The sequence below is a fragment of the Meleagris gallopavo genome, chromosome 17 (assembly GCF_000146605.3).
Source record: "Meleagris gallopavo isolate NT-WF06-2002-E0010 breed Aviagen turkey brand Nicholas breeding stock chromosome 17, Turkey_5.1, whole genome shotgun sequence".
Lineage (NCBI taxonomy): Eukaryota > Metazoa > Chordata > Aves > Galliformes > Phasianidae > Meleagris > Meleagris gallopavo.
In genome coordinates, this window is record NC_015027.2 from 5,594,147 (window position 1) to 5,614,496 (window position 20,350).

A 20,350-nucleotide genomic window follows, 5' to 3' on the forward strand; every position below is an offset into this window, starting at 1 on the left:
AACAACAGCCCAGGGCCTGGCACCAGCATCCCTGCAGTGGGGCCACACATCTGATCAGCCCAGCAGTCTTACTGCTAACAAACATGTTGTGTTTTTGGGAGGGTTCATTTTCTGTCAGGTCACTGAACTGATTCAGCTCACAGGACAAGAGTTCACAAAGCCAGATTCCCATCTTACGAGAGCAATATGTTTCTTTCATGCAGCTTGAAATGGCCATAAAACCATGCTGAATTAACAGTGAAACAGTTGAGAATAGCGTCACTTTCCAGCAGGCCAACAACTGAAGGCTCGCAGACAAGACGACTGTCTGGTAACATTACTGTCACCAAATCATTTCCCAAATAGCTGGGGCTGATTTGATGCCTGTGTGGTTGACACTTTGGTCTTGCAAAATAATCCTTTTCCATCCAGACACTGGACATCTATGGTTCCCACTAAGCTTTTATATGATTGGAATATCTCCCAGTCAGTAACTGGATGGAGACACATTTCATGGGGATCACCAAATCATTATCAGTAATTACTGAGCTGGGCTTGAATTCACACTGGTGATTTAGCTGGAAAAGGTCCCATCTCAATATCCTGAACCATCCACTCTCCGTATCTAATTTGTTCTGAAATCACACCTCAGTGATCTGGCACCCCCACCTTGCCAACAGGAAGAGCCTCTTTCTGTGCCAGTGGTTTTTACAACACTAGGTTGGTTCTTTATTTCCTAAGGAATGCAGTTACCAGAGTTTTCTCGTTGCCTTTTTTTACATTGCTAATCCAAAAGGCTAATTTGTCCTTTGCTCAAGATGATCTTACACAAAAATTCCTCCACATGGAGTTCCTGTTTTACTGTCCCTTCATTCAGGGTCTCAAAAAGCAAAGATGCAAAATGTGCAGCACTCAAATTCCTAGGGACCCCAAGAAATTTCTCTGGCTGATTCACACAGACTTTTAGGTCCTTCTGCCTGTACCTTCAGCAACTACTTCTACTTAGAATTATGCTGCTAAGTGGTCATTTCCCTCTTACACTTCCACACAGTCCAGGTTCACTCCAATTTGCATCGCAGAGTGGGAAACACAGAAATGCTTTAGTCCTCCCCCACACTTAGTATGTATCGGTTGAGATTCAGTGTTTGTGCTACTTTCAGCAATTCTTTGCTTAAAAGCAGGGAGGTAGCAAGGTCCACAAGCTCGTTCCAGTAAAAGAAAGGAGGAAAAAAGGGTAGTTCAGAAAAGCAACAACTGGAATTGCACCACACTGATGCAAAGCTCACACCAATACCAAGGCAATGCCTTCCTGCCCCAGGCACCCCATCTCTGCTGTGGTCCATTTTCAGCTGTTGTTTTAAAGGTTTCTGTGATCTCCCCGTTCTTAGATTATAGATCACGTAGATTTGGTAGGTGTATGCTTGGTTTTGTTATTCTCTGCAACTAGAAGTCAGTCACCAAACAGAAAGAATTAAAGTCAAGATTAAAGAAAAGAAAAAGAAGCCAGGTTTAGTGACCAAACTGCATTCTGTAGAGGAGACATGCTATAAAAGGACTAAATATCCATCCTACTAGAGCACATTTGCAATGCACGCATTTCTGGCTACTAAGGTACTGTGCCAAACACAGCAGTAAATCCTCAACCGTTTGGCAGATCATCTCAACACACACAGTACTGAAACCAAGAAATAAATGCATCCAAAAATTATTTTCCTGGGATCCGCTTGCTTAGGAATGCTCAATAGATACCAGAGTAAGTTGGTGCTTCATGAAAATGCTTAGGAGTCAAAACCTCCCCGCCTCAAAACAAACAGTTTGTTAGAATTTCTACAATTCTCCAATTTAATTTATGATCTTCTCTGTAGAAAACAAAGCAGTAACTAGCCTAGGGTGCCAGCATCGGTTTGAACACGCAGTCAAAGGATTCACTCACCAATTAACATTGATTCTTTCTGGTACTCTTTGCTGAGGTGGCAGCGCTGGGTCACACAGGACACGTATCTCTCCAGAACATACCAGCACATTTCATAGTAGAAAGGATAACGGAATTTGGCATGCACCTGAAAGCAAGAGCGAGACTGTCAGTCCATGAGGAAGGGAAGTTTGCAGCACAAGGGCCAGTCATCATTCTCCTCATGTTATCAAGAGCACAAACAGTGTGCAGGGGGAGGGGAGGGAGGGTGGGAGCCGCGTGAGCCGTACGCCTTCAGCATACAAAATGAGAGCCTGCCTGCCTGCCTGCCATGATAGCATCATTTCTTGGTTCAGTAATTTGTATCCTCCTGGGGTGGCGGGAGAGGAAAGGGTTTGTGTTCTTGTGAAATCATGGAAGTGATGGGCGGCTCCCACAGCATTATTTACCTACAGTATAAACATAGGGTGGTCACATACAGATGTTAGTTGCCAGAATTCAAGTTAAAATAGAGGCGCATTTTTTTCTTTTCCCGAACACTATCAGATGATTTTTTATCAAAATGGCAGCATTACCTAAAATGACTCAAGCAGGAAATGCATCTTTTCTCATTATCGTCTTCCCAACAGTTTGATTAAACAAATGAACAAATTCTTAATTACTGGTAAATACACATTAGAAGTTAAAATCTGGCTTGTGGTTTATGCTTAATATTTTGGTAGCAAGTTAACTTTTACCACAAACAAAACAGAAAGCAGGACTGTAACAAAAGACTGCCAAGCTGTGCACTTTTTCTTCCATCTTAGACCTGTTGTTTTCACAGAAAAAGCTTATTCTCCAACACTGTACATCTGGGAGATTATTTCAGATTAAGAAGAAAATTAAGTGGGTTTCGCAGCCTTCCCCTATCGTTTGTTGTTTGTGGGAGTCACTGCACCAAGGAAGATCTAGGAAGCTCCTAAAATGCAATAACATACATAGACTGTGATTTGTTAAAAATGGATGCCATGCATCTTGCATGCTCTTGTACTTAACACTGCACACTTCTTCCTTCTGGTGACACAGAAATCTGCATTTTGCAGGCCTGCACTGCACTGGGTTATAGGAACTGCTTTAAGACACATTAAGCATTTTAACTGCTCACCTAGCCAAGAGGTGCCTGCCCAGCTTTAATAAAAATGCAGGACTGCTCTAGAAATACCGTTACCTTGGAGAGTCCATTTAAACAACCAAACAATACAGAACACCACCTACATCACCCAAAAACCTGCAAAGTCAGAACAGACCAACTATCAGCAGCATCGGGCAGCTCAGGCTTGGCTCTGCACAGCAGGCACAGTCAGAGCATCTGCCTGGTGGCAGGAGCACCCACTTGAGCATGCTGAAGACTTACAAGAATGCCCATGCATGAGAACCACTCCCAAGGTGGGTAAGGAACTTGCTGCTGTTCCCAGAGGAAGCACAAACACTTTTAGCAGTGAAACAAAATGTAATTAGGGGAAAACGCACTGCGTTGTCCCACTCAAGGTATCACAATGTCAGATTTAAACACAACATGGCAATTCCCAGAAGTTTGGATTTCTTAAAGCCAACACAAATGCAGCTGACAAATCTGAACTGCATGTCGCTACGGGTCATCATCCAGCAGAACTGCAACTCTTCCAGTGTTTCCCTGTACTGTTTTTGTTTTGTTACAAAACATAGTGGAAAACTAAAAAAGGAAAAGGAAAAACCAACAAGCATCCCCTTAAATGTGAGCATATTTAACCCCAGGGCCTTCTTGAAATAGAAAATCTTTCCTTCGGTTTAGTTATTTGTCACAAAGAAGAGACTCAGTCACTTATCACTATTACAGAACACAGGGGAAATTAGCCATGCTAAAATATATGCTAATAAAGGAACTCAAATTTTTCCAGGAGAGCACTGCAGGAAACGAAATTTGCGAAGAATTGACTTACAAAAACCAGGAAGCCGCCTTCCACCCCTCAGCCTTCAAAAGGTTTTCAGCCACATGCCTGGGAATATTAAAGACATCATTGCTCAACATTTGTTGACAGATTCTGAGCTTCACCAAATTTAGTTGTTACCAATGTTAATTCAATGTGAAAGACAAGGCAGTAATGCATGCAGTGCTCCCGTTATGTATATCAATCTTTAATATTCAATTTGAGTTCCTAATTGCTTCGCTCTCAATGTTCCAACCCACAGCAAATCCCTCCATGTCTCTGTAATTCACCACTTGCCCGAGAAGGCTCTGCTTTCACAAACTTTCAGAAGAGCTGCCACATAAGGCGAGAGATGCTGTGCAAAGACCTACAGTGGCTTTTGCCATTACAGCGAGCCTAACTCTGCGTCAGAAATCTTTTAAAATTCGCCTGGTGGAGAAGTAGGGAGGAGTACATTATTTATGACATCTCTGGACATTTATTAATTATAATGGATATGAACTGTATTGCATATATGTCCACACTTCCACCGCTGTTGAGTTATGATCAAATGAACTCTTATTTTGGAGAAAAAAAGAAAAAAGTTCTGTGCTCAATTTAAAGTGTAGCAGCTGATATGGCCACTGCCTGAGGATGAGATCCCCCCCCAGCACGGAGACCGACTCCATCATCTAATGGGCGTTTCCAGATCTAACTTCTATGATTAATAATTTACAAACCACTGAATATTTTCTCTAATTATTCCTCTGCAGTGAGAAAAATCATCTCTGGAGTACGATCTATTTCTTCAGTTCAAAGTGAAATAATTGTAGAGACTTGTATCGCCCTCCAAAACAAAACACTCCAAGCAAGCAAGGCACAGATTTTCCTTAAGAAATTATTTCCCTTCCACAATGTCCATGAAGATCATTACAAACTCTATTTGTATTATAAACTCATCACTCCAATCGGAATCTTGAAAACCAATACATGATTATTTATAAGTTATGGTAGTATTTCAAGTTAGCAGATTAAGTTCCAGAAAACCAGATCAGCAGCAGACAACATCATCTGTGAGTGACCACCTTACGTGTATCTGACCCTCTGCACATTCAAATCTTTTAAAGGTGTTACATTTAGATGAGTTGAGCCTCAGGTTGACACGTTCTCCCTCTTCAGCAACACAGAGCTGTAACACCCCTATGCCAAGCTGATGCATCTCAGCACGGCAGCCTGCTCTGCAGTACTCAAGCTGGTCTAGCAGAGAGCTAAACAGCTTGGCCTATTTGACTAGCTGTTAATTGGCCTCTCGGAAAGCCAGACTGCAAAATGAGTCTCTACAAACTATAAGGCTGGAGAAGATTTGTTTACCTCAACTGCACATTAGGAGCTGTTTCTAACAATAGACATGTTTTTTATTACTCCTTAAAACTATTTTAAAATGGCTATAACCCTCTTAAGAAGTCTCCCAGGGATATGAGAAATTAAGCTAGAATAAGCATGACAAGTATATAAACCAGGCAATTTTATCAGGCTGTAAATCAGCATTACCGTTTCAACCATGTATTTATTCTTGTCTTAGCTGCTAAGACAATAACAACTACACCTAGCATAAAAATGACTCTGAATATCAGCAAAGATGATTAAGCATTATATAGCAAGTTTAAACACAGTGAAACCTCCATAAAATTGCTCTGTGCCAAATGAAGAGGGGAAACACACCTGTATTACACTTTGATTTGAGTGTGGCGAATTACTTCGTCAGCCACATCATGTAATTTACTTCTGTGCTGCACACAATGGAAAGATCAATACTGATGAGAAAGACATTTGCAGTACGTTCACACTGCCAAATCTGTGTGAGCTGCTTACTGTACGGAGCCTGCTATCCTAGCCTGTGCATGATGAAATTATTTGGACAAATAAAATTATTTGCACAAAGAAATTACAAAATTTGATTGGCAAAGCAAATAAAGCAAAACACACTGGAATTCTATTTTGAAAACACTTATCCTTTAAGATTCCTGCATGTTTTTTCTTGGGTTTTTTTTTTTGGGGGGGGGTTGGGTGGGTGTTATTTCCAAGTAACAGTACTGATGTTCCCATCTCTTATCAAACTTTAATTGCAAGGTCTATATTTTGTTAAAGTCTTGAACTCTTATATTCTTCAGCTGTACACACAAGTTTGTTATAGTAAAGCTGCCTAAAAGCTTGCAAACACAGGCACAGGACTGCCCAATTCACACTGCTAGCACAACGCAGTACAAGAGCTGAAATAGTTACTGTAAAGTTGGGGAAGTTCTGGGCTGTTGGCTTACACTGGCCTTTTTTGATATCCTGAAGTATTTTTTCAAAGGGAAAATTATAAAGAACGACATTGGACTTTAAAGAAAATTATATCAAATAAGTCAAGGTCTGATTTGGGATCTCCAAATGTTGCAGTATCCCTTCACAAAAATCAGTGATAGGACATTTTTAAAGAGGCAAATATCACACCCTGAGAACCTTCCCATAGGATCAAGTACCAGTGACTTTTCAAAGGCACTGCAGTTAACTGTCTGGCAGGTTCCTAAAGGTTACAAAAATACCTAACCATAATGGGGCAATCTGCCTCCTGCTATAAAAGCTTTGGAGATCAAAGCTGACATGAAGCACTACTAACCAGTTCCAACTCTGGCAAAACGTGTGGCTTTGGGTTGCTAAGTCCAATGGGAACAAGATGTCAGCTCTTCTACATCAGGAAGAAGAGCATTTGCTTGCCATCTTCCCCACAGACATGAATGGAAATAGTTTCTTTTCCCTTCAAGTTGCCAGTGCCAGTATCCTATATGACAACACACACCCTCCCTTTGAGCAGCTGCAATACACATACCCAGCACTGTTGGTTCTTATTTACAGAGACTAAGACCCTTCTTATGCCTGGCACCTTCGTGTAGCCCCAGTCCATCTCTGGCCTCCTGCTCTTTCTCTGAAGGGCTCCTACAGCTCAGCTCAGCTCCCTTCACTCTGCAAAAGAAGCTGGTGAGTCCCTTCCAGCTTCTGCCATCAGAACATTTTCTTGTTCAAGTACCTTTACTCCCAGATACTTCACATTCCTGCCTTGGGAACATCTACTCAAAGCCAGGCTGAACTCTATTCTGTCCTTTATCTCCACTCCTGTTTTTCACTACATTCTTTCTGTTCTAACTGCTCTGAATTTCAGCATTTGCTTTTACCTGTCTTCCTCCAGGAATTCATTTTTCTACTTAAGAGTCCTTCTTTCCACTAAAATCACTCTAGGAAACCAAATGCTTCCACCTGCTTTGTGATGTGAAGATTACCAGGCCTTGCCACCTCCTGCGAAATCAGGAAGCAGCCCCTTCCCAACACAACACTGGCAGACAGGCTGGCAATAGGAAACCCTTCCATGCACTGAGCTAGAAATGCATTCCTGAACAATGCTGGTGTCTCAGATGAAGGCATTCTCCCACAAAGGAAAGTGATCAGGGGCAAAAAGCCCACTTGGAGCCAGAATCGTGCCTTCTTGTAGAGGTGAACAACACTGAACACTACCGACGTATCACTTAAGACTTCCTAGTGATGAAGCACTGCAGCTTCCTGCTGCTGTGCAGCCCACTCTCCATGAGCACTCCACCTAGCACATGAGCTAGTGGCTTACCAGCCCTGTCGCAATAGCCAGCTACAGAAAGCCTCTATCTAAATTTGCATCAAATTGCTCTGATTGCCTTGCACAGCCTAGTAAAGTAGTGACACTTCCTTCAGATTCTGATACTTTATGAAATTCAGCCAGGAACTGAAGTTTATCAATGAACAGCATCACTTTCACTCCCAACACAGAGGCTGCATGATCACCTCCTCCAGGATGCTGCACCCTTTCTAGAGGCAGATGCTACACCCAGATGAACATCACAATCTTCAGTCTAATGTCTCAACCCAGCCTCTATCCCATGACATTTTGCACTATATTGAGTCACTGTAAAACAAAATCCTGCTAAGCACAGAAGATGCTGTTTCATAAGCAGCCTCTCTGCAGCTTTCTCAGTTCAGCTGTGGACAGCAAAACCATCTCAATCCCATTAGCTCTCCATTCTTAGATGTCCATTGCCAGTGTGCAAAGACAAACAATCAGCAGGGGGTTACCAGAAGTACTGGCACAAAGGTCTGTGGTGGCAATAGGCTTCTGTGCAAAAGGGGATGTGTTTAAAAAGTTCAGCGGGCAAACAGACGATACAGAACGGACGTGTCTGTAGGAAGCAGGGGAAAAACAGATGAGTGAATGCCACTAAAAATAGCCAGCATCTGAAAGTCTCATTATTTCATGTTTACCTCTCAATCAATCTGACATGGAGATCCCACCAGCTCTAGTTTCTCAAAAAGGAATACAAGATAGAGACAGATCACGGTGACAAAGAACTGTTCAGTTAAAAAGAGAATCGAGTGTCCTTACCCTTGTTCTGTCCTCAATTTCATAGATGCGAAGCTGCATGGGAACATTAAAGCTATGCAGGATATTTCCACCAAACACCAGAGAATCTACTGGAGTATAAACCGCATGTATCCACCCTAGAGAGGGAAAGCAAAGAACTGAGAATGCCTCGTGCTATGTAGTAGTACAGAGCAATTTATAATCACATTTTAGCAACCCCATAAGCCCCATTCTGTGGGGGATGGGAGGTTAAAGCTGTGACACGTTAAATGGCATGCTCATAGCCACACTAAGACTAATAATAGCAGAAGGCAGCATCTTATGATGTATATACAGTCTCACAACCCTCTGTATATTGAGCACTATTAATCCACAGAACAGTTACAGTGTTTACTGAGAACACGCAAGCTTGTGACTCAACCACATCCACGACTAAGAAGTAAATTCAGTCTGCTCTACACACTTGGCTCTTAGACAATCTTCTGGCACCTCCAGAAGGGTTGCAAATCATGTTAGCAGTGGTGATGGGCTAGGGCTAGAACTGGACTGAGTCACATTCAATTTATTTCACTCCAGCACCAGAGCACACATCCTCAGATATCAACTATTTCAAGTTATTAGCAGTCCTCCTTCAGAGGTGAAAGTTTCATATCCTATTATCAACTTCCTGAAGCAACCAAAAATCTCTCTCTCAGTCTCCAGTTAAGAGACTTAACATTTCTAGTACTCAATCTGATGAAACTGCCCTGGTCCTATCCTGGAAGGGACCAAATTCACTTTTCACAGGCTCCAAAGCGAGGGAAGAATTTTCTACCATGACAAAAATCCAGACACAGCAATTCAGGCAGCCATACACAAGCTCTTCTGCTTCTGCATTGTTTGCTTGGGATGTCAGGAGCTGAGGGTCTGGCTATGCAAGACTGTAGCATCTGATCTCTGCAGTGAAAAAAGAATTGATCCTGCTAACGATCTGGGAACCACAGAGACCAGATACTACATTTTTTCCCCCTTTTTAATGAAAAGCATTACAATTTATAAATCAGCAGATAGCAAAGCAACACAAAGGGCAGTCAATTTTCTTCTAACTGTGCAGTACTTGCTATTAAAGCCATGGCAGCTTCCCTCCTCTTCAAGACCAGTGAGAGAACAGGGAAATGCCATTCAGCATTTCTTCAGCCAGCAGCCACAAAAGCCATCTTTTGCAACGATCCTTAAGCCATAAGGGCCAGCCAAGCTACATCCCAGAAGTCCTTGAGCTACAGCAAATGGCAGAGGCAGGGCTTTCATTTAAGGGCATATCAGTAGGAGTCAGGAAGGAAAAGAAATCAACGTAGGAATTTTTTCCCCCGGAAACATCACTCTGCATGCATTTTTCTGAATTTCAAAATCACAGAAAGGCTGAGGTTGGCCAGGACCTCTGGAGGTCATCTGTTCCACCCCCCACTTGAGCCAGGCCACCTGCAGCTGCATGGGACCACATTTAGGCAGCTTTTGAATATCTCAAGGGACAGAGATACCACAGCCCCTCTTGGCCACCTGTGCCAGCGCTCAGTCAATTTACAATGATAAACGTGATGCACAGAAAAACACAGGTGGCTTGTAGCTGTGGCACCTCAGGTATTAACACATCTGTCCTGCTCCAGTTAGCCTAATTACAAAGTCCCCTGCTACCATTCAGCATGTTTGAAAATCAAGAATAACCAACTAGAGAGGATTTTTTTTTCCTTCCTTTAAGGGTAATTCGGCAACCATAGAAAAAAAAGAACTTCAGCCAAAGCAGTTCATCACCTCATATGAAATACATCAGTCTGTACTAAGAGCAAACTACTGGCAAGATTAATGACATTCCTGACTCTGGTCTTTGGGAAGTAAAAAAAGATGCAAGGTCAAGGCATTTAGTGCTTCCACCAGGTACTCAAAGATTTCTAGAGTTTAGGGGAAAGAATGGAAACTCTGCACTGAAGCATATCTGCTGCTAAGTCCCCAGAGCTGACTTACTGGATAGGTGGCAAAATCGCTGGCACAGTAATTCAGTTTGTCAGTTCCAGAGATGAACAAACTGAAGCTCCAACAAGTGGAACGCCTGGTGCACTGCTACACAACTGAGTGGTGGCAGAGGCCAGGCAGAAGCAGCCAGTTACCAGCACAACATGGAGCAGCCCTCACCACTGGCTTACATGGCAGCTCCCCCAGCACACATCAATCCACGTATGAACAGATTGAGAGATGCAGCAAGTTATTTCCATGGAATCTTCATCATCATTCTAAATACAGTCTGTTATCAAAGAATTACAACCCAATTAAGAGCAACTGATTAACTGAGCTGAAACCTGGCTTTATAGACATCTGTGAAAGGTAAAACAAATATTCTTCATTTTACAAAGAAATAAAACAAACACTATCAAAACACCCTTCTGTTTTTCAAGTGCCTCTTTTCAATACAACCCACACAGTGGCCTCTTCCTACAAATTCTATTTCCTCAGTGAAAATTCCACACTGGAGTGCAATCGATTTCATTTTTTCCTTGCTCTTTGGGTTTCAGTCTCATCACAAGCTCCCCAACCTCTCAACTCTGTCCTATTAAATGTCAAGGATCTTCGTACTAATGGCCTCTGGACTTCCTTGGTAGCAGCCCCAACATCAGCCAAGAGAAACACGAGCCAATGATGCCATGAGCTCCAAAAAATGGGTTCCCAAACATGGCAATTCCTCAACAGAATGATTATCTAACATAAAGCTTCATATGAGCATATGAGCTTCAGTGTTGTTACTGGAAAGCTAGAAGAGATGCAAACTAAAGGACTTCCCTGAAATACTTGAGACAACGTCTGGTTCTGCGGATAATAATTAATTCCCTATTTATGTTTATAAAACAGATAGCTACTCATTAACTAACAATGAGCACTTCAATCGACAGATGTAAATGCCTACCTTCTGAACTAAGGCCCTTTGAGATACACATATTACCAATAATAAGACAGAAAGACCTGTTCCTTAATGACATACTTCTCAACAACAAAGCACTGAAATCCACTAGGGTTAGGAAATAGATTAAAAATAAACCAGAGATCAAGCAACCCACAGAAAGCCACTGACCATAAAAACCTCGGAAGTCAAGTTCGCTACCTCTATCCAAAGCAGAGCAAAACAATTTCCACGTGTGGCTCAGAGATGAGTAAGGACAATATTTGGGTGCCCCCCATTCCACATGGGTTCCAGGGACACGCCGGATCTCCAGCAGCTCACTTGCTGCCACAGGGAGGGCACAGCCCTGGCAGAGCTGTCACCTGCTGGGAGGATCTTGGCCACTCAGCTGCAGAGCGTTCTGCAGTCACACTGCATCCCAAAATAGTTTCAGCTTGCCTGAGGAACACGGAATATTAAAACTGCAGCGACACAAACATGGAAAGGTGTGTTCCAGGGACGCAGGACACTATGTGCAAGATTAGTCTAAAAAAGATGAAGAACTGACAGTGTCTTCCTGAACACAGGAGGACTGGCACAGAAGCTACAAGGAAAAAAAATCTGTTCTAATATTAACAAGAGTGTGTACTGAGAAAAACTGAAGACACCAATACCAGAAAAACAGAAGTAGGAGGAAAGAGACAAGCAGAAAGCAGGAAACACTTTCCACAAGCATAGTATTTTGTGGAAACGAGCTCTGGGAACAGATAAACTTGGGTGGAACATTCAATTAATTTCTACAGATTATACACATAGACAGAGCTCAAATCGTGAGGATGAATGTTCATTGTGACCACAGAAAACAAAAACACCCATGTTGGAAGCTTCCCAGCTGTAATGGTTTGTAAAGAGGGAGACCTCTAAAGAAGGTGCACATATCCATGAGGCAAAAATGAAGGCCACTGGGATTGCTTCACCATCATCCACACCCATGGACCCTGCCTGCACCTGAAGAGAGGCACCAATTCCCCCTCAGCCATTGCTTTCTGCTGTTTACATAGACTTGTTGTGTGGCAAGAGATGAATAACAGTTCTCACCTTGGTAGCGTTCTGAAAGACAGCAATATTCTCAAAAAAAAAAAAGTGGGGGTGAGGTTGCCACACAATATCATACCACAAGTTTAATTTTATACTTAATGCTGAAAAAGAAAAAAAAAAAACCAACACTGGCATAGTAACAGAAGAAAAGGATCAAAGATAGGAAAAAATCCAGAAGTTGAGGGAAGAAAATATTGTTCCTTTCTGGTTGAAAGACAAACAAAAGCACCTGCTGAATATTATCTAAAGCTACTACTAAATCATACAGATGAGAGAGACACACAGAGGCTGTGTGGCCTCAGGGATCAATCAATAAATAGAAAACTTCCTCAGAGGTGATCGGTTTCAGTCGGCCTGCCTCAATAGCAGTGCTGCTCACCAGTGCTTGGCAAGGCCAGCCCTCCTTCAGAGGCGCCGCGCACCCGGAGGCAGCACTGCTCCCCACACTTGGTGCTGCTGGTGCAGCTCCGTGCCATCTGTGGGCACGGTGGGATCTGCCCACTTCGGTTTGTTTCTGAAGTTATCTTTTTTATTTCAGCTCTCGGTGATTAATGAGCATTTCTCCCTTCTCAAAATAATCCTAGATTATGAAGCAAAACCAGCGCTGAGCAGGAATTTTATTGGTGAGACTCTGAAATACCCTCAGCTGCTTTACAGTTACAAATTATTCCACCGTTCCTATGAAAGGCTTGAATATTTAGATGTTATCATCTCCAGTAAATCAAGAAGGTAAAATTAACAGTAGAAAAAAACCTTTTCTGAACAGCTAAAAGAAAGATACAATCTCATTATCTTATGAATTTTATCAAACAAGTATCATTAAATATTGCAAATTTGTTAGATGATTTCAGAGGACTGCAAATTCCTACTGCACCTTCACGAATGCAATTATCCATCTGAGAATAATAAAAAAGATTATTAACAAGTAAAGCTATGGGGCAAATTGACTACCAGCTCCAAGGCAAACCTATGGTACATCTGCTTCCAGCAGAAACTGAACAGGTATTTTGCTTTGTAACATAGAAAACATACACATTTTCCTACACTTCTATAGCAGCTTAGTCTGGAAAAGCTGAAACAGTCCAGTCTCAAAAATAAAAACCAAAGTGACAAGAGATGACCTTCCAGTGGACACTGCCAGCAAGTGAGACATTATTTCTCTCCGTTCAAAACAAATGATGGTGTCATAATGGCATCCACAACCAAGTATAACTAGGAAATGCCATGTTTACGTTTTAAGAGTAAAAACTTAATTTGTCCCCAGTAATGTAGGTAACTCAGCAATTCTCAATCTTACATAATTTGATGAGAATCAGGCAGAGTGCTGCAGAGGAACAGAACTAAAATTCAATGTTATGCTGTCACCTTCTATCTGAAAGCAGACATTCAAGGCAAAAACTCTCCTCTGTGATGCTCTCCACTGATCCCCATCGCTCAGTCCCTACAGGTTCCAAGCATGGAGCTTCCATTAATGTCAGGGGAAGCTCCTGAAATGGAAAAAGCAAACAGCAACCGAAAATAGCCAGGCAGTTACACAGCCCTAGCACAACTCCCTGCAAAAAAATATTTACCAGTCAGATTTTAATAGCCTGACATCCTCCTTAATAGAAAGACTGTGTGCTACCTTCTGGGCCCATTACTCAATAATTCATCAAATACTGGCTGGCATAGCAGAGGCCACCTTGGACCGTGCACTTACAGCAGGCAGAGTGGTGCTGATAACCACTGATGCCGTATCTGCAGCGCTCTGCATCCTTGCTGGTTGCTGCCTACAGTCTAGCACAGAACATCCCTTTCTGTTCGTTTTCCTTCCCAAAAAACATTCTTCCAAGAAAAGCCATTATTTCTGCATTTGACTGAAAACCAGAAGTTTGGAGCACTCTCAAGTTACCATAACAATCATCACAGAACAATGAGAATATTTTGCTCGACTGTGGCTCATTTTTCATCTCTCAAGAAATTAAAGATTTTAATAGCATCTTTCCATGTGCAAGGCCCCACGGCACATTATAAAGAACATTAAAAGTAAAGCAAAACAAACGGCTTTTCTCCTCTATGGAGGACTGCCAAACTCCAAGGTGAAGCATAGCTTTTGTAAGAGAAACATGCAGCCACACCAGTGAGAAGTTTAAGAGAAAGCAGAGAGGCACACCATGCCAGCTGCCAGCAGGTTACCTTCTCCAGATTTTGATCATGGGAAAGGCCAATAAATCAGTGCTTCGACAACATCTAATGGCAGCACATCATTCAGTTCTTGGAAATGTACAGTGACTTCCTGCACCACGGACTGGCATCCCGCTTGGACTGCTACCTACAGACATAAAGATGAGCCAAATAGCTCACAATGGCTCATATAGCAGAATGTTTCGGAACATATATAGAATTTTTTCTTAGAAAGAAACAAATGACCTTAGCGTATCTCATGCCACTGCAATATCTTGCTCATAGAGGACAATACAGACAATATCCCCATCAGATCCCTGAACACTTACCATCAAAACAACAGATAAAAACTCAAAAGAGCACCTGGATTGAAAAAGGACTTTTTTTTATTTTGGTTAAGCTTAATTTTGAGCTTGGGAGCCAAGTTTAGAAGTACACAAGAAGGATGAATGTTCTGAGAATCAAGATGAGAAGAGAATTCCACACATAAAGCACCACTTTAATAACAAACAACTCAGGAAAAAAAAAAAAAAAGACAGAAGGAAAGAAGCAAAAAGTGGTTTACAGGGCATGAAGACTGGAGAACATAAAGGGTAAGAAGTAGGGAGAGAACAGGGTCCACTGAAGTCACTTGGTGGCGTAAAAGAGGAAAGCTATTTACTTTCAAAGCAAAAGGACAAGCACTAAAAGCATTCAAGAACAGGCTAACACATCTGCACTGACTTAGTGAGCAGTGCATTTCCAGCAGGCTGCAGAGAAGCAGCAGTCAGTATCTAAGTGAAGAACAAGTGGCCGCATACAAGCCAGAGACAAGTGCCTACAGTAATCCTGAGTGGCAGAAATCAGGGGGATGCTGCCCAAACGCCAGCTCAGTCTGCCCCTCACACCGTCATCAGAGACACCTGAATACTATCTCCATAGTTTACACCTCAGTGTACCCAAGTGCTCTCACTCTGCATATCCCCAGTGCAAACCATCACTGAACACACTCCCTGTACAGCTAACAGCACAAACAACACTGGACAAGCTCTACACTTGTGACTGATGACATTGTTGCGTGTCCCTGCTGAGACAACAGCTGCACACTGAGATTATGCTCTTCCTCTTTGGGAACATCACAGTTTATACCTCAAAAGAGAAGCACTCTATAAATGCCCCTTCTGGTTGGCAGATGGATCAGATATGCAGCATCCACCATACACTGCATCACAGCAAGACGCTTTACCTTCTCCACATTTCATCCATGTTGAACACTGAGCCATTTGAAAGATTAAATATTTCTTGTGATAACATACACAGTGCTCACAGCCTAGGGCCACAGCATTCTTTACTTATGTCTTTATTAACAAGGACAAGTGATCTCCCATCCTAGGAAAACAAACCAGATTTCTACAGGGGAAAAAAAAATTGTGCTAACACAGATAGTAACTCTTGCTTCCTTCTCCTCTTGATCTCTCAGCTGCTCTCACATCTTGAACATTAGTCTGGCTAAATCCTCAACACATCAGAAAGTGGTATATTTGTCAACTGACAATTAAATGTTGACATCAGTTTAGATTATACTAACAAAAAAGGCCACATTCTTAGTTAAATTACCACTTTACTGCAGACTTTACCAGAGTTGATCATCCTTGACTCATCAGTGGGAACTGGTAAAGTAGGAGGTGAGAGCTTGTAACAGTGCATCACTTGTTGGGAAGAGCCCTACAGGGCCATGAAATGTGCAGCTTGGGTCCTATGCAAGGCAACAGACTCAGCATCCCTCAGAACCCCAGCTTAACTTCCCCCAAGCCTACAGCTGGGAGGGCCTCCTAAAATACTGCAAGGTGCACTTTGACCCACAGTGACTCACTATGCTGATAATACTTGGACAATTTTCTCCTTGATTCCACAGCTGTGATCATGCCTCTCAGTGCTTTCCAGGGTTAGAAGCATAGGTAGAAATTAACTGGTTTAAGCCTAATCCTGAAAAGACGAAGGCAGTGATGCAGAGGGAAATACCCTGAGGCCCTGGTGAGCACTATAATTATGCCTTCTGAAAGAATAACTCCCATTCTTGTGCAACTGCTTTGTAGTTTCAAGGATTTACTGGATCTACTGCTGATCCTAGATTCTCAAAGAAACCTTCCATCTCCCACAAGCCTATGATCTTACTCCCCCATGTGTCTTGTTACAGCCTTCTCTACCTACTTCATCCTTTGCGCTGTGATGATATAACAGCATTGCTAGGACCACCCCCAAAAATGACTTGAAAATGAGAGCACAGCAGGATATTTTATGCAAAAGGCCCTTCACTGCAATGTTCTTCATTCACAGTCCAGCTGAGCACTAGCTTTACCATTCCACACTTTCTGAGCATGAACCATTGCACCCGAGTTGAGGCTGGTTAAGAGTTTATCAGGCTCAACTGAAAGCGTGGGACAGACTGGTTTTACAGGCACCCATTACCAGAGCCTAAGCACTAAGAGCTACAAAGCACATACAAAACACATTCTAACATAAACCAGTGTGATACTCTCACAAATCACAGCAAAGGTCACAAGAACTGACCTCTCTGACAAGGCTCTGCTCAATTTGACCTGGAACAATTTCAACTGGGCATTTCCTACTTTTTTAACTAACGTGAAAATATTGTTGTTTCACATAAGAGATTTGTGAAGATTTCTAACGATATACAGCAGAACAAAAACCTCTGAAATCCATCAGGTACTTAAGGAGAAGTTATTCATATCTATCTTTCAAACATGCCATGGGGCCTACAATAACTGAGGTATTGGCATTTCTGTGCTAGGGGTGTTCCTAAGAAAACAGAAACTATAGTAAAAAAAAAGTGTGGGAACACTTCAGCCACCATGCCACAGTTGTGTCCTGTATAATCTCCTACAACTTGCTGTACTCCAGCTGTATGTGACTAAACTAACACACAGAAAGTCTTATTCGTAGGAGGCTGCTCACAAGGGAACGAAGATAAATATGAAGATGCAGTAACGGATCTAAGCAAACAGCACAGGCACACTCAAACACCCAGTTCAAACAGTAACAGCACATTCTGACCTGTTTCAAGGGAAGGCCTAATTCCTTTAATGGATTAACTCCTCCATCCTCCAGGTCCTTTTACCTGTCACCCCCAAGCTGATTCTGACCAAATACTTACCAAATGTGCAAATTTGCAGACTTCAGTTGATACTGATAATGCTCCCCAGTTAGCAAGAACATTATCGATGTCTTTTCATGACCTGCATTCTATCCATCTCTAAGGCTAAAAAAAATCTGTCACAATCTTATCTCTGCAGAGTAATTCTAGAAGCTGAAGAACTACCAAGCAGTCCTTCTGTCATGTAAAAAGGCTATCAATACTTATTTTCCTGGTAAGCTCCACTAGACAGAGGCAATGTATTACATCATTATAAAGAAGCTTGCAGACCCATAGTAGACAAAAGGAGCAAAGCTTGATATCACTTGAAATGAAGAGCGTTACAGATTGCACCATCCTTAAACTATTTTAGGCAGCAGAATAAAGGTCTGAAGACACCAGCCTTCAAAGCAGCAACTGTTTGGTTGCTTTGCAGGAAGAGCCTGAGTCGTGCAACCTTGCCACTGAGGCAGGCAGCAGTGTAAAATTATGGCACGCCTGGGCCACTGGCAGACATCCATACCCACAGCACAACCTCCATCAGCACAAGTCCTGAAGAATTATAATCATTAAATAACATTGTTTCACCACAAAGCAACTTTGTTGGAGGGCAACACCTGCTCTTCCATACAGAGCAATCTCCACTGGGCTCTGTCAGGAATCAATCCACCTCAGACCACAGACAGTGGCAAAGTCATAGATAACTGAAACACAGGTTAAACTTGCCAGAATGGATCACTGGTCACTGGATATATTTAACAGCAATTTTACCTCAAAATAAAAAACAGAAAAGTTTTTTTCCAAAAAAACCAACAGCAGTAACAAAAGTCACAGCGCCTCTGAGAAGTGGTGGACTGACAGCCCCAGAGACCCAGGGCCTCTCTCAAGTGATCACTGCATATACATCCTCAGTTTGAATGAGACAATTCCTGGGAAATCAAATGTATTCAGCCCCTCGTCCTTCCTTGCCACAGCGAATAAAGAGCTCAGCACAGGCCTTAGATGTGAAGAACTGCTGTACAGAGAGCCAAGCACAACAATTCCAGTGATTCCAAAAACATTTAGCAAGTGATACCTGAAGGAATGAAGAATGTATAGCCTTGTTTCAGTTCAATTCTTTGGCATCGTTCCACCCTGTCTCCCAGAAAGATATCACTTTGCTTTCCAGAGAGAACCCATTCTTCATAAAGTTCTAGATTCTGCAGAGTAGGCGGAATCAGCCAGAAGATCTAAAAATAAAGCAAAGATGTAACTATTACCCACAGTCAACAAAAATATACAGCTGAGAAATTCCAGGAAGTTTATCCTACGTTAGAGAAATGAATGCAGAGCACCAAGCCTGCTTTCTGCATAAAACACATTTTCCAGGTACTGTACATTGAGGTCCAGAGCAGACAGCAGCAGCAATTACGTGCTGGAAGTGGCAAGATAACTGTCAGTTGTCATCTCTCTTCCATGAAACATTTCATTCAGAAGATGTCTGCACAATTCACTTTCAGTTCAAAACAGTATGTTGGTATAGCACAACTTCATTGTACACAGAGATTAACGGTGTCTGTACAACAGGGATGATTAATCTGTTCCACTTATATCAGTACCCACCTTATGCTGTCTACACTACAATTAGGAAAAGCAACCTAAACCAGTGAAGATATACAGCATGTGTGGCTATGCTCACATTTTAACATTTCTCTATTCTGCAACACTTCAACTCAGCTGTAATGTGCACACAGAAGGACCATGAAATCTCTAAAAGGATACAGTAAAGCTCCAGCTACGGAAGGTGACTTATGAGGGCACTGTGACCCAACAAGGGTACACACAGCCACATACTCTGCATGACACTTCTACCCACACAGCAATAACATGCACAAAGTCACGACCAACAACACATGCATTACAGATTTCAAACAAAACACTTGCTTGTTTCATAAAGGTGAACAGTGTCCTTCCAGTTCTGCAAACTGCATCTACATCAAAGGTAACTGAAACAGACTGACAACTGACTAGCAAAGAAGAAAGAAAAAAAAACAAGAAAAGTGAAAGAAAAACAAAAGCAAGCAACCCCTTCCCGCCATAAGAGGCAGAGAGGAATAAAAACAAACATCAAGCAAGGTTCACTTACCTTCCCCCCACGGAAAACGTGATACCACACTGAAGTGCCTCCAAAATCAATATGAAAATCAGTGAAGCATCCTTTCACACTCATCAAACAGTACCTAAAAGCAGAGCGAAAGACAAAACAGAATCAGTCTGAAACAGTATTTTTCATATCTTAATTTACAGGGTATTGCATGCGCAATACAATTTCCAACCAATCATATTTTTGCATTTACAGCACAGAGGTTTTTGTCTGTAATGATAATTAGCCTGTCACTGAAAAACGTGCATCTCCAAGTTGGAGTTGCTGTCTGGACAACCAGGAGCTCCCAGAGTCGGGGAATGGAGGAAGGCTGGGAGTTATGCTGTCAGAAGCAGCACAGCACCGCCCGTCGCTGGATGCTCCACTCCACGCTCTCCTTCATGCTCAGACATAACCTTCACCATGAGTTGTACGCAGATAGCCTCCAAGTTCTGAAAAATCACATTTGCCCATAAAAGCTCTCATCACCTGCGTGCCACCGCTGCCATTCCAGCAAGGAGCGTGGGGCAGAGACCTCGCTCGGCGAGCTAGCTCCTTTTTGTTCCCATCGCTCGGCATCCCAGCAGCAGCAGGCAGCCAGGCCGCGGCCGGCAGCATGGCCAGGCACCCAACCCGTCAGCTCAGCCGCTCGGTGCGGCTCTCCCGGCGGCGTCCCCCGCCCGCAGC

General features: G+C 42.6%; 1 protein-coding gene across 12 annotated transcripts in view; it reads right to left on the bottom strand.

Moving 5' to 3' along the window:
* Positions 1 to 20,350, bottom strand: part of KDM2B (lysine demethylase 2B) — a 102,921-nt gene that overhangs the window by 48,652 nt on the left and 33,919 nt on the right. For 11 of the 12 annotated variants that reach the window (XM_019621024.2, XM_010720120.3, XM_019621023.2 and 8 more), the window contains 4 exons: positions 19,667 to 19,760; positions 18,617 to 18,770; positions 8,264 to 8,379; positions 1,913 to 2,039 (listed from right to left, as the gene is read on the bottom strand). In XM_019621024.2, coding sequence (XP_019476569.1) covers positions 1,913 to 2,039; positions 8,264 to 8,379; positions 18,617 to 18,770; positions 19,667 to 19,760 — 491 coding nt within the window. Of the gene's footprint in view, positions 1 to 1,912; positions 2,040 to 8,263; positions 8,380 to 18,616; positions 18,771 to 19,666; positions 19,761 to 20,152; positions 20,292 to 20,350 lie in introns of those variants that run through there. The other variant, XM_019621029.2, reaches the window with a different exon arrangement.